Raw genomic sequence first — 15,830 nt, forward strand, 5'->3', positions numbered from 1 at the left:
TGCTATGAGTAACTACTGCCTTTCTATAGATTTACTATTTATCTGACTTCTTCACCAAGCATGATTTTGAGGTACATCCATATTTTGGCATGTATCAGTACTTTATCCCTTTTTATCATCAAATAGTATGCTCTCATATAGCTTTGTAGGATATTAAAGGAAGTAATTTCCTGACAGTTTTTCTAAAAACCAAAAAACACAACATAAAAAACTTTGTTGATTATGTTTCATACCTGATGATTGGGAAGCTTTTGTGTTGCTTATTATCTGAGCTATTTTATAAATTTTTTCTTCATCTCATATATAGTAATTGTTGGTTTCCATATTGTTATTAGTAATTATTGTTACTAGATTCTTAGTCTTGGAAGTGTATTTAATGGTTTTGCATACCATTAAAAATAATAAAAATTCTTTGCAAGACCATGTTGAAAGATGTTTGAATAACATTTCTATTTTCAGTTGTTTTTCATTGTTTAGGTCTCATTTTAAGTTTAAAAGCTAAAAATTAAATGCTTTTTCTGCTTTTGAAAATATTGTGTTCAATAAACCTAACAAGTATATACGGGGGTAGATGAATAATATTCCATTGCATGATATAGCATATTCTCTTTATCCACTTACTTATTGACAGATAGGTTTTTTATTTAGTATTTTTTTCAGAGTTTCATTCATTTGCTCCACGAATATTTACACAAATATTTGATCACAAATATTTAGAGTAATGACTGCTTGTGAGGCATGGCTTAAGGAGATGGAGAAATAGCATTTGAAAAAATGGATCAAAAATCCCTCCCCTCATGATATTTACATTCTGGTTGAAGAGACAGATTGTAAATAAGATAAATAACTAAAATATATAGTATGCTAAATAGACATGTGAAGTGGAAAAAACAAAGCACAGAAAGGGAGTTGGATAGTAACTAGAAGGGGGCCACCACTTTCTGAGGATTGCTTGGCATTTTCCACTTCATTTGTATCATTTCATGTATTTTATTGTCAGTTATACATGACAGTAGAATATATTTTTGCAGAATATGCATAATCTTATTCTGTTAGGTTCCCACTCTGGTCATTCATACATGATGTGGTACCCTTGTCATATATGTAAATACAAGGCTAGGAAAGTTATGACCAAGTAATTCTACTGTCTTTTCTATTCCCCTCCACTTCTTGATATAGGTGCTGACTATATGAGCGTGCTCAGTTTGTGAAAATTCAGTATATGTACACTTAAGATTTGTGCTCTATTCTGTACATATTGTACTTTAATAAAAAGTTTTTTAAGCCTGTGTATGTGTGTGTGTGTGGGGGTGCACATACTCTCAACTTCAAAGTGTCAGAATATGTAACTATAATTAAAAGTTTGGAGGTAATTCCTTTTCTGTTTGTATAATTAATAGATATGTAAATAAAGATTTTTATTGAGAATTTTAATTAGTATTACATGATACCTATTTTTACTTTTTTTTACTAAATAATTTGCTTTTATTTATAAAGTATTTCATGTCTACTGCTTGAAAATAGAGTAGTTTACAGTAATAATTTGTAAAGCTACATTTTAAAAAATTTATAACAGTATTTAAAAATTATAAAACAATTACTAAAATTAACAAAGTGCTTATTTTTTATTTATATATGACAGCGGAATGCATTACAATTCTTATTACACATACAGAGCACAATTTTTCATATCTCTAGTTCTATTTTTACTTTTAACCCCAGCAATATTTTTTAAGTTTAAAACTAAATGGCTTTATCTTTGCCGTATTTTTCTTTTTTTTAATATATATTTTTTAGTTGTAGATGGACATAATACCTTTATTTTGTTTATTTATTTTTATATGGTACTGAGGATCAAGTCCAGTGCCTCACACATGCTAGACAAGTGCTCTACCATTGAGCTACAACACCAGCCCTGCCTTATTTTTCTTATATAAAAACATTTCCTTGCTGGGCACCGTAGCATTCTCCTATAATCCCAGTGATTTGGGAAGCTGAGGCAGGAGGAGGCCAAATTTGAGGCCAGCCTTAGCAACTTTAGTAAGACCCTGTCTCAAAATAATAAAATAAAAAAGGGCTGGGCATATAGCTCAGTGGTGGAGTACACCTGGGTTCAATTCTCAGTATTCCTCCCTAAAAAGGTTTTTTTACATTTTTCTGTAGAAAATTTAGTTCATTATTCAGAAACAGATTTGCTTGTTTTTTTGTTTTTCCTGTCTTTAGGTTTTTGTTTCCCTCTTACAGTTTTTAGTTACAAAAAAAGAAGCACTAACAAATAGGCTAATTGTCTGACCTTCTTCCTCTAAAGTAAGTAATTCAATGCAAGAGTTGAAAATACCGATGAAGGGCTGGAGATATAGCTCAGTTGGTAGAGTGCTCAACTCACATGTGCAAGGCCCTGGGTTCAATCCCCAGCACCACAAAAAGAAAAAAGAAAGAAAGAAAATAGAGATGAAAATGATATTATGTCCCCTATGAATTCTAGTTTTTGTGTTTTTAACTGTAAAGTCCACTGGGATTATGTTTGCTTCTGAATGAGTAACTCTGACTTTTGGGAACAGATTATGTGCTAGATTCTTTTAATTCTACTTCCTATACCAATCCACCTAACCTCCAAACTCACCTAATTAGTTTAGGTTACATTTCTGTTTTTCTCCCCTAAATTGGATGCTTGGATTTTTTTTTTAATATTTATTTTTTAGTTGTAGTTGGACACAGTATCTTTATTTTGTTTATTTATTTTTATGTGGTGCTGAGGATCAAACCCAGGGCCTCGCACGTGCTAGGGGAGCGCTCTACCGCTGAGCCACAACCCCAGCCCCAGTTGCTTGGATTTTTGATAAATTTTCCTTGATTTGTGCTTGGTTCTTTCTTCTCAGATTAAATGTGGAAATCTAGGTTGTGTGTGTTTCTCTCCTATTAAGTTATTTTGCATATGAAATGTTAATTTGTTTCCAAAATAATGCCTTAGATAATTTTTCATTAGTGTATAATAATAAGATGTGTCAAACTTAAACTGTAATAGATTTTAGTTGATGACATCACTTTCAGCCTATCCGCATTGTTTTTCTAGTCACATCTATGTTTTGTCTTTTTCCCTACCTGAATTATCATGGACTCCTTGAGAAGACCCATTTCCTTCATTTTTTCTATTGATCTGATACTTTTTCTCTAGAACAGTGTTTTTCAAATTATCTCTGATAGAAGATCAGTTTTTGTTCTTTTTAAAATTTTTAGTCCACCATAGACCAATACTTTTATAAAATTTAAAAAGCTTATTTTTTAAAAATGCAAGCCTCCCCACCCCATTCCAATACAGAATTCAAGATCTCTGATCATATGTCTAGGTGTCTTGATAATATCAAATTGATAACATAGTTTCTAAATGCTTACTGTCATCTCTATTTCTTAGTTTGTTACAATCTGGCTTATTTGGACCATGCTTTCAAAGTACCACTGGTGTTTCTAAGACTTTAATACTAGGGATTGAACCCAAGGATGCTTAACTACTAAGCTACATTCCCAGCCTCCTTTTTTAAAAAATTTTAAACATTTATTTATTTTTGGTACCTTGTATTAAACCTAGGCTGCTTAACCACTGCATCTCATCCGCTAGTAGCCCTTTTTATTTTGAGACAGGGTCTTGCTAAATTGCTAAGGCTGGCAATCCTCCTTAAACTTTCAATCCTCCTGCCTCAGCCTCCTAAGTAGCTGGAATTATAGATATTTGCCACAGTGCACAGTGTAGCACTGCTCTTAAACAGCAGTTCTTGGGTATTTTGGTCCCAGGACTCTTTTTACCAAGAAGTTTTTGTTTATAGATTTTTTTTTATTTATGTGACAGCGGAATGAATTACAATTCTTATTACACATATAGAGCACAATTTTTCATATCTCTGGTTGTATACAAAGTATAATTTTGTAGGTTATATCTATTACTATTTATATTGAGAAATTTTTAAAAATATGTACTAATTTATTTAAAATAATACTTTCTTATATTAATTAAATTTTTTGAAAAACCTTTTTCCCAATAAATATTAATGAGAAAAGTGGTATTGTTTTCATTTTTGTAAATCTCTTTAGTCTCTGGCTTAATGAAGATGCTGGATTCTGATACTTCTCCATTCTGTCATAATTTATTGTTTTGGTTGCAGTAAATATACTACCTCAAACAAATTTTCAGTAGGGAAAGGAAAGAGTATTTTAATAACCTTTTTAGATAATTGTGGATATTTTCTTTGATATTAAACCAAAGCTCAACAAGTGGTGGGTTAATTACAATGTAGAATCTGAAATAATTTCAATGAGCTTTTTGTACTTTGTTACATAAAAATTCACTGGTTTTACTTGCACTTTGTATGAATCTTTTATCTTTCATGATTTTATAACACCTTGCATGTATTGCCCATTTAAAAACTCTTGGTTCCTGAATCATGTGGCTTTTTCAAATATTGACACATTCCCTTATAGATATTCTTTTAAAAATTGATTATTGGGAACCTGGCAGACTCTGGAGCAAAGACAAATTTTTCAGAATTCTAATTTTGCTTGAAAGATCAGATTTTATTATTGGTACAAAATAGTGTTGTTTTCCTTGAAGTAAGAAAGATCATTTTCAAGGAGATACCTGCCAAATACTCAAGTTTGAATTACTATAGTTCTTTCAGTCACACTTTCTAGTAAAAATATTATTTATGGAAACATGGCCAAGTCACTCTGCTTCTCATTCACACTAATGTTTTTTCTCAAGACAACAGGCATATTCCTATCTGCAAAAGTGTTTTATTCATTCTTTTATTTCATCACACAGAATATTGAAGGGGCATGTATTCAAGGTCCAAGATTTAGTAAAATTAATAATAATTATTATTAATTAATAATTATTCATTCTTTTATTTCATCACACAGAGTATTGAAGGGGTGTGCATTCAAAGTCCAAGATTTAGTAAAATTAATAACTTGGACCGCTTCAACAGTGATAAATAGACTTTTTTTAAAAAGTGCCACTTTATGGCTATGAAAAACACAGTAACAGTGGTACAGTTTGGGGCCTTCTGTTTGTCTCTATTTGCGCTAGGATGGCAGCAGTCTCTTCTGCTATTGTTTTTGCACTAGCAAAAGTGTAAACGTCAACATAATGAGAAAGACAAATAATTATTATGAAAATGGTTTTGACCTCACAGAATCCCTGAAATAGCCTCACATTTATTTAGCTTAGAAGAACAACTTGATCAGTATTTGGCTTTTAAAAGTCTGAGGAAACATCTCAAAGATTTTTTGAAGGAAATATTATTAATTTATACCCTAGTTGGTTTGTAAAAAGATTGGAGGCAAATAAAAATAAATCTGATAATTAGCAGACTTCCTGCTTTTGTTCTTTTATAACTTGCTGCACTGATTTTAATCATTTGGAGTGATTTTTACAATAGCTATTAGTTGTATAATTGGCAAGTATTGGGATATATCTTTGGATAAATCAAAATATCTGGGTTTTAATGGGAGTGATACTGAGGAACCTGGGGTAGAGGTCCTTTTGGCAGTGTATGTGGATGCTTACATTCTGAAATGATTAATAAGAATTTTTATTTACAGGTGCCCGGGAATATCATGTTCAATTTTTTAGCAACCAGCCAGAGAGGGCATGGGTTCATGAAAAGCGGGTACGGGAATATAAAGGTCATAAACAATATGAAGAATTACTGGCTGAGGCAACCAAACAAGCCAGCAATCACTCTGAAAAGCAAAAGGTAACTCAGTATCTTATTAATATATTTATTAGTCTGATTTTTTTTTTTTTTTTTTTTTTGGTTGGGTGCTGGAGATCAAATCCAGCGCCTTGGGTTTGATCAAATGCTTTCCCACAAAGGTACATACCAGGTTCTTTAATTTGATACTGCGGAGTTGAACCCAGAGACATTTTACCACTGAGTTAGATCTATAGTCCTCTTTTAAATGTATTTTTTATTTTGAGATAGGGTCTCACTAAATTGCTGAAGATCTTGCTAAGGTACTGAGGCTAGCCTCAAACTTGAAATTCTCTTGCCTCAGCCTCTTCAGTTGCTGGGATTATGGGCATGTGCCACCACAACTGGTGGTATATATTTTTAAAGAATTTAATAATTTAGAATAATTTTTCATACTTGAATTCAGACAACTGTTAGAATGATTTATTTTTAACTTTTTAAAGCTCAGTTTTAATAACTGTAAATGATCAGTAAGTTTGTAAGTATGTTAATAAGTTTTACATAAAACATTGTTATATAAACAACGTATTACTTTTATAAACCTTAACTATCTGCTTAATACAATTCTGTAAATTTTATGTTGAGCACATGTTAGTGAAATGTAGAGTTTGCCAGGGATTTTTAATCATTTTCCTCCTGTAGCATTGTTAAGTAATTCCTCTATTTTTTTGGGGGGGTGTGGGCCGGGTTCGGGGGATTGTACTCAGGGGCACTCTACCACTGAGCCACATCCTCATCCCTATTTTGTATTGTATTTAGAGACATTGAGTTGCTTAACACCTCACAGTTGCTGAGGCTGGCTTTGAACTTGCAATCCTCCTGCCTCAGCTTCCAGGGCCGCTGGGATTGTAGACATGCCGGCTTGTTATTCCTCCTTTTTAAAAATTTAAACTTAATTGTGTGTGTATGTGTTATATTTTTATTTTTGTTTTTGTTTGGGGTGTGTGTGTGTGTGTGTGTGTGTGTGTGTTTGTAGTGCTGGGATCAAACCCAGAGCCTCTTGCATGCTAGTTAAGTGCTCTACCTCTGAGCTACATCCTCAACCTAAAGATTTTAAATTCTTCTTTACTCTTAATTAACAAAGTTGTTTTAAGAAAATAAAGACTATACAAGTGATGGAACCAGGAAATATGTTTTATATGGTGGTGAATAGAAATTTGATGTAAACTCTTGATGATCTGTCTAGTCAAGCTATTTTTGGTTTATTTGTTTGGTTGGTTTTTGGGAGTGCAAGGGATGGTATCCAAGGCCTTGCCCATGCTAGGCAAGTGTCCTACCACTGAGCTGCATGCTCAGCCCAGAGATTTTAAATTCAACTAATTACAATGTGGGTCTGTTGTGATTCAGAAATTTGACATTTTTATACTTTAAAGGCTAAGTTTTGTCACCGATTTTGATTAATTTTTATCAGGTTTACATTTTATAGATTTAAATATCAGTATTTGACACAGACAATACCATCTCATAGTTTTATTAACTAGTTTCTGTCAGTTTAGCTATTTTTTCAGTCACCTCCTATACTTCTATACCTGTTTTATTCATCTCATACACCTTGAGCTTTCTTATCTCTTGCCAATATAGTCTTCTAATTAGTCCTGGACGTAAAAGGCCTGTGGAAATTGTGATCCAAGCTTATTTTTCTTTCAAACATACCTGTTTTTCTTCATCTTGTTCCTTGTGCTCATGCCTTTTGCTTCATTCTGTCCTGCCTGCATTATGGTACAGACTAGCAGTACATCTTTAAATGTTGGCTTTCTGCAGGTAGTTTTGATGTGGAGATTACTCTCCACAGCACCCTGACTTACCTACCCCGAATCCCTAACAATGGAGAGAAAATAGGAACTTTGGGTCATTTTTAATGTTAGTGTTAATTGGTCACAAGAAGTAATTATTTTTGTAATCCTTCTTCTCTCTTCCTTGGTTATCGATAGCTTTTTATGAATATGAATGAGGATGACTCCCTCTTGGGGACTTGTGCAGCAGAGTGGTCCAAAGAGGATATAAAAATAGACCTTTATGCCATCTAATAGAGTAATGCTAATTTGTCACAAGTTATGGAGTTAGAACATTCAGTTATTTGAACTCAAAATATTAATGTACACTGGAAAGATAATAGGATATATGTTGGTTTTAGTGTACCTCCTAGATTAAAGCATGTCACATAATGGTTGTACCTGTTTTAAAGATTCGGAAACCCCGACCACAGAGAGAACGTGCCCAATGGGATATTGGCATCGCCCACGCAGAGAAAGCATTGAAAATGACTCGAGAAGAAAGAATAGAACAGTATACTTTCATCTATATTGATAAACAGCCTGAAGAGGTTTTATCCCAAGCAAAAAAGAATGTTGCCTCCAAGACTGAAGTTAAAAAAACCCGGAGACCCAGATCTGTGCTGAATACTCAGCCTGAACAGACTGATGCTGGGGAGGTGGCCTCCTCACAGTCGAGGACTGAGATTCGGAGACAGAGCCAGAGGCGGCACACAAGCGTGGAAGAAGAAGAACCACCTCCTGTTAAAATAGCTTGGAAAACTGCAGCTGCTCGGAAATCCTTACCAGCTTCCATTACAATGCACAAAGGGAGCCTGGATTTACAGAAATGTAACATGTCTCCAGTTGTGAAAATTGAACAAGTATTTGCTCTTCAGAATGCGACAGGAGATGGGAAATTTATCGATCAATTTGTTTATTCCACAAAGGTAACCTCCTTTTTTTATGGACTCTTGGGGAAGGGTATTTTAAACACAGTTAACCTTGGCATTTGAAATAATAACATAAGGACATATTTAAATGCTTTTTGTATCTACCCCATTTAAAATATACAATCATGTTTACTCTTTCCACAAAAAATACATAGGCAAAAAGACTGTTTTTCTTCTGTTTTTTCCCCCCTCTTTTGTAATATTCCCATCTGTAGTCGATTAATCTTGAGCTATGCAGCCAAAATTGAGCTTAGCTCCCAAAAGTCATGGGGAAAAACTGGGCAATTTGCCTGTTTCTAGTTTGTATAGTTAAGGTTTTTTTATTGTTGTTGCAAAGTTTGCTTCTTATTAAAATTATTGTTTTCAGTTATCTGAATTAGCCACTGCTATAAAAACTACTGTAATAATTGTGCCTGCTGGCCTGTTCTGTTGTACCAGCAGTTTTGTTAGACCCCTTTTGGCTTAGGTTGTCTAACTGCATTTTAGAGAAATTCCAGTACTATGTTTGTCCCTCCCTTAATTAATTGTGGTAATAACTTGGGTAATGGGTAGAAATAGCCTGTACAAACTGATTGTCTCCATCAGGCTGCCCTGGGCCTCTATTTAATACACTTACACTTTAGCTTCAAGACATTAAAATTCTTTCATAACTTTAGTATTATCTATATACCTTCTCACCAACATCCCACAATTTTGAGTTTATGATTTTGATTTAGTTGTAGCTCACACACGTGCACTTTAAAGAATTCTGTGCTTATTTTTTTCAAACATAGTCATGTGGACATTAAAATAATTAATTAAATATAGGAATCCCCCATCAGCAATATATTTTCTTTTCTTTTTTTTCTTTTGGTACTTAGGGATTGAACCTAGGGGTGCTTAACCTCTGAGCCATATCCCCAACCCTTTTCTTATATTTTATTTAGAGACAGGGTCTACTGAGTTATTTATGGCCTTGATAGGTTGCTGAGGCTGGCTTTGAACTCATAATCCTCCTGCCTCAATCTCCCAAGCTGCTGGGATTTCAGGCATGTGCCACCACACCCAGCAGTAATATATTTTCTTAATTAATCTTTTTCTGCCATATGTTCAACGGATTTCAGTAAGGCTAAACTACTTGCAGAAGCTTAATTTGCAGTTTCTACTTGATTGTTTTCATGACAAATGAATATTTTGCACCTTTTAAAAAATGTGAATTGGCTTTATTCTTAGAGCTACTTTTATCTGCTTCTGTATGCACAAATCAAATTTTATCACTCCTCCTCCCCCAAGAATGCTACTTAAGATTTGAGATAAAATTGAATTTTTAAAACTCTATTTTAAAATATACATTAACAAATTACTTCTTTACTTCTATTCCATTACATTAAAAATACCTAAATTGAGACCTCAATTAATTGTATCTTCCTCTGTCTTCTCCAAATTGTTTATTTGGTCACATGTTGATCACTATGAATGATATTTCTGTATCTAAGGATATTCTTGTCTCTTAAGCCATGTCGACTTTTCTGTTTTTGTTACTTTGCTGAAAGAAAATGATTGGAATTATCTTACTATTATATGTGTAAAGGAAGAAATAATTCAGACAAGAAAATATTTTGTTTATGACAGAAAATAGGGTAAATAGACTCATTTTTAAGGAATATTTATTGTCTAGACTTAGATCAGTTTTTACCTTCCACATCATGTCATTGTACCTTTTAAAATATATACTGTGATGCCTTAATAAAATTGTTTCAATATTAGCTAGGATACATTAAATGTAATTAAAGGCCATATAAATTCAAGCAAATTATGATCAAGGTAAGCCATCTTTATAAGTCAATGATGCTATTTGCCTGATAATCAATTATTTTTACTTTGCCTTATTTTAAAGGGAATTGGTAACAAAACAGAAATAAGTGTCAGGGGGCAAGACAGGCTTATAATTTCTTCACCAAACCAGAGAAATGAAAAACCAACACAGAATATATCATCTCCTGAAGCAACATCTGGTCTAACAGGTGGGTATAAATGAGTAGTGTATAGATTCACTTTGAGAAGTCTCTTTTCTGCAATAACATGGTAGCTCTGTCCTAAGAAACTTCATTTCTGTTATCAAAAGTAAATTACAGGCCAGGCGCTGTGGCACACACTTATAATCCCAGCAGTTTGGGAGGCTGAGGCAGGAGGATCATGAGTTCAAAGCCAGCTTCAGTAAAAACCAAGACACTAAGCAACTCAGTGAGACCCTGTCTCTAAATAAAATACAAAAAAAGGGCTGGGGATGTGGCTCAGTGATCGATTTTGCCTCTGAGTACAATCTCCAGTACCCAAAAACAACAACAAAAAAGTTGAATTTTAAAAGCAACTATTTCATTAGGAAAGAACGGGTTGGAAGCTAGAGAGCTTTATCCATAGTAACAGTTATTTTTTTCCTACAGGAGTTTAAATAATGGGTTGGTTCTATTAACCTATAACAATAAAATCTTAATATGTATGAGTAAATGCACCATTTGATTCTCTTTCCATGAGAATAAAAGTTTTATATTTCTAGTACTTTTAGCATATTCTTACCATTTCTTCCCTTATCCTCTGTTAAACAATCTGCAGATGCCAGAGCATTTTTCATTATTCTTAGTTGTGCTACAGGTGCCTGGGACCTGTCCTAATGTAACCTGTTCTCTAATTAACAGATACATGAAAATGAGACTCTTATACTTTCTTAAAGAAAAAATGCCTATATTTGGTAATGTTGTGTCTTTTTTTTTTTTTTTTTTTTTTTTTGTAGTCCTGGGACTTGAACCCAGGGGTGCTCTATCATTGAATCTCAAACCCAGCCCTTTTCATTTTGAGACAGGGCCTTGCTAAGTTGCCCAGGCTGGCCTCGAACTTATGATGTCCTGCCTCAGCCTCCAAGTTGCTGGGATTACAGGTGTACACCACCATAAAGTAATTTTTTAAGGAGACTGACTTACTAAGATTCTGAAGAGTTTTAACTGACTTGTGGTTTGGTTTTTATAACAGTTTTTTTATCAGTAGTATTTCTGTAATACTGCTTCACATAGCCATCAAGAAAACAGATAAGTATTAATTGGCTTTGTATTTGAAATCTTAAAGAGACTTTGTTTTACTTTGCTCTTTTATTTTTAATTTTTTTTTGGAATCAATGAAGGGACTGTATAACAGGAAAAAACAAAAATGATAAACTGTTTCTGTCTTACTGTATTTTGACAACACACTTAATTGAACTACATAGGTAGGTTGGGGTTTTTTCCCCCCACATACTAATTCTCTAATACCACTTGGGTGTCCTATGATTCAGTTCACTTCTCACACTTTCTACCTGAAGTTAGTGTCAGATCTCACAGGTTAAGGGTTCAGTCCCACAAGACTGCCTCTCCTTTAGATTTCTCCAGAATTTCTGATTGACCAGCTATACATTGAGGTTCTCATAATACCCTTCTGTGGTCCAGTCATTTGCCAGAGTGACTCACAGAACTCAGGAAGATACTTATGTTTACACATTTATTTTAAAGGGTATTACAAAAAGCACAGCAGTATAGGAGAGATGTATAGGGCAAAGTGTGTGTAAAGGGTTATGGAACTTCCATGTAGTTTCTGGGATCACCACTCTACCAGGCACCTCCATGTGTTCCTGAGCCCAGAGTTCTTCAGACCCTATGGTTCAGAGGTTTTATGGGAGCTTCATCACATAGACACAATCAGTTATTAACTCCATATTCAGCCTATCTCCTCTTCTTGGAGGATGGGGAAAACTTTTCATCATGGCTTTATCTTTCTGGTGACCAGCCTCTTCCTAAGTGTCCACCAAGAGTTGCATAATTAGAATAGAAGACACATGGCCATCTAGAAAAATCCCAAGAGATTGGGAGCTCTGTGTGGGAAACTGGGGTCAAAGATCAAATATTAAAACAAAAGATGCACCTAGAATTCCTGTTATTTAGGGAATTACAAGAAATTTAAGGAGCTCTGGGCCAGGAACCAAGAGGCAGAGACCAAATACATACATTTTACTATATCATAATATACATTTTACTGATCACACTGTTATAGTAATCAAATAATATTCTAGAAGGGTCAGAGTCTTAAGACCTGAAGTAATATTCTTTAATCAGTAGTAACTCAGGCAAACCTGTGACGGAGACATGAAGTTACAAATATTTTTGCAAGGAAATTTAAGTAAAATTCTGATTTATAAAAGCTAAATGAAGGAGCTGGATTTGTGGTTCAGTAGTGGAGTGCTTGCCTGACACATGTGAGGCACTGGGTTCAGTCCTCAGCACCACATAAAAATAAATGAAAAAATAAAGGTGTTATGTCCATTTACAACTAAAAAATATATTAAAAAAAAAAAGCTAAATGAAAACAGTCACTGTTCAGAAAAGTATTTGAGTCAGCTTCCTAAAAACAAGTGATGGGGGCTGCAGGATAGGGAGAGGTAGTGTAGAGGACATGGAACACATACATTGGATGAAGCATATTAAACAGTATGCCTTCATGCAATATCTAGTTGGGAAAGGAAACTGAATTTTAAAAAGGAGGGAGTAGCAAGTTTCAGAAAATGGATGGTAACTTGTGTAATTTCAAAATACATAAAACAAAAAATACCATTTAATAAAATGAAATTGTAATGTTGAAGGAATGAGAAAATAGACTTATATTTTGCATTAATTAGTCATAATTAGAAATGTTTGCTTTCCTCTTTCTCCGGTGTATTGTAAATTATATAATATGTCCATATTATATTTAATTTGTCTATATGTATGTGTGTGTGCAGTTCTGGGGAATGACTCAGGGCCTTGCACATAAAGTGCTAGTAGGTAAGCATTTTACCACTGAGTTTTGTCCCCCGCTCTTTTCTTTCAATATATTATTTAATATTTATTTTTTAGTTGTAGTTGGATACAATATCATTAATTAATTTATTTATTTTTATGTGGTGCTGAGGATCAAACCCAGGGCCTTGACCGTGCTAGGCGAGCATTCTACCACTGAGCCACAACCTTTGCCCCCTCTTCTTTCAATATTAAACATACCTTTTAGCCGCAACTTTTCATAATTAGGCATATCAGTTTTGTTCTGTTGCTTTAAACTATTGTCTGAATTTAAGCGTGATACTTGAAGGACCTTAATATTTAAAGTCCTAACTAAGGAGAAAGTAAATTATACTCTTATTTTACGGAGTTTATTTTTTCCCCTTCCCTCTGCTATGGAACATTTTATTTTTACGTGATTTTTCACTGTAAGATTTAAACTTTATGAATTCTCATTTTCCTTTTTTTGTTTAAGTAGAAGGTATAAATTCTTTAGATCTGGAAAAAGTGGACTTAGTACCTTCCTTAGGCAGGTACATATAATTTAGGTTGTAAATTAAGATTGGACCTTACTTTAGGAATGGGTTCTCTAAAGTTTGGTCTGGATTTCAGTTTGATTATCATCTGTGATTGAAAAGCATACTTTTGTCTTTTTAAATGGCCATTTTGCATTTTTGTAAAATAATTTTTAGTAGTGGAAAAGTCAGAAAAGAGACGTGTTTTCCCTTCAGAAATCAGTTGCCTTGTCTCAACTGATGTTAACAGTTGAAGAAGCATTTCTGAGCTTTTTCTTAGTAAACATAGGGGATATATCAAATATATGGCACTGCTACGTTTTTGTAGTTTGAAGAATTATATTTTCATTTACACTAATTTTCTGAGCTATTTTCCAGATCCCAAGATGCTCACCTCTTTTTTTCTTGGAAAATGAAAATAGTACTTGTTTTCTGTTTCCAGAGTAATTCAAAGAAGTCATGTTGCCTACCCCTCTGTAAGGCAGTAGATAAAATCTCAACTGCACTTCATTGTGCAATTATAGTGTCATCCTCAGAACAAGTACAGGTTTTTGCTTGCTTTTTAAAAATTATTTATTTATTTTTGTAGTTGTAGACGGACAGAATGCCTTTATTTTATTTGTTTATTTTTATGTGGTGCTGAGGATTGAACCCAGTGCCTCACACATGCTAGGTAAACTCTCTACCACTGAACTACAGCCCCAGCTCTTTTGTTTGCTTTTAAGCAGTTTCATTTTCATTTTTGTCTGCCTTAGTAGTACTTGAATATTGGTGATTATACTGAAGAATGGATTTCTGGTATACTCCGGTGGGTCTATGAGAATAGGAGTTGTCTTGGTAAACATTTTTATCAATGTAAGAATAGTGAGAGTAAAGGAAGAAGCCAACACCTTTGTGACTTCTCTGCTAAAAAGTAACCAGAACTCCAAAATATACTAAATAAAACTACCTACTCCTCAGCAAAAACAAATTGGTGGGGTCTTTCTTTGTTTTGGTTTTGAACTAAGGTGAAGGAAGCCATTTACATATGTCTCAGAGCAGTTAAATTAGAAAATGTAAAGGTTACCTGGAAAGCTCTGTCAGAGTAGCTTCCATCTGATTTTTTTTTTCCTTTCTTTTTTTTATTGGATTTTTTTAATATATGACAGCAGAATGCATTACAATTCATATTATACATATAGAGCACATTTTTTCATATTTCGGCTTGTATATAAAGTATATTCACACCAATTTGTGTCTTCATACATGTACTTTGGATAATGGTGTTCATCACATTCCACCCCTCTGCCCTATCTATAGAGTTCATCTCTTTCTCCCATGCTCTTTCTCCCTACTCCACTATGATTCAGCCTCCTTATATCAGAGAAAACATTCAGCATTTGTTTTTTGGGGATTGACTAACTTCACTTAGCATTATCGTTTCCAACACCATCCGTTTACCTGAAAATGCCATGATTTTATTCTTTTTTAATGCTGAGTAATATTCCATTGTGTATATATGCCACTTTTTTTTTTTATCCATTCATTTACTGAAGGGCATCTAGGTTGGTTCCACAGTTTAGCTGTTGTGAATTGTGCTGCTATAAATATTGATGTGGCTGTGTCCCTATAATATGCTGTTTTTTTTTGTTTTTGTTTTTGTTTTTGTTTTAAGAGAGAGAGAGAATTTCAATATTTATTTTTCAGTTTTCGGCGGACACAACATCTTTGTTTGTATGTGGTGCTGAGGATCGAACCTGGGCCGCACGCATGCCAGGCGATCGCGCTATCGCCCGAGCCACATCCCCAGCCCCTAGTATGCTGTTTTTAAGTCCTTTGGGTATAGACCGAGGACAGGGATAGATGGGTCAAATGGTGGTTCCATTCCCAGTTTTCCAAGGAATCTCCATACACTTTCCATATTGTCTGGCTTCCATCTGATTTTATAGGAGTTCTTAATATTTTCTTCCTGAGGCAAGCAGAAGGAAGGACCAGTCAGGTGGTCCAAGTAGTGAAGAATAACTGCTGTACTGAGGGTCACAGAACAAAATCATCCCTGACTTAGTGT

The 15,830-nt window shown here is 34.1% G+C and overlaps 1 protein-coding gene across 7 annotated transcripts in view; it reads left to right on the top strand.

Moving 5' to 3' along the window:
* The window catches only part of Nsd3 (nuclear receptor binding SET domain protein 3), a 111,847-nt gene that overhangs the window by 50,001 nt on the left and 46,016 nt on the right, over nucleotides 1-15,830 (top strand). For all 7 annotated transcript variants that reach the window (XM_076853866.1, XM_076853871.1, XM_076853868.1 and 4 more), the window contains exons 5-7: nucleotides 5,596-5,750; nucleotides 7,933-8,448; nucleotides 10,328-10,454. In XM_076853866.1, coding sequence (XP_076709981.1) covers nucleotides 5,596-5,750; nucleotides 7,933-8,448; nucleotides 10,328-10,454 — 798 coding nt within the window. The remainder of the gene's footprint in view (nucleotides 1-5,595; nucleotides 5,751-7,932; nucleotides 8,449-10,327; nucleotides 10,455-15,830) is intronic.

This window comes from Callospermophilus lateralis, chromosome 4 (genome assembly GCF_048772815.1).
Source record: "Callospermophilus lateralis isolate mCalLat2 chromosome 4, mCalLat2.hap1, whole genome shotgun sequence".
Lineage (NCBI taxonomy): Eukaryota > Metazoa > Chordata > Mammalia > Rodentia > Sciuridae > Callospermophilus > Callospermophilus lateralis.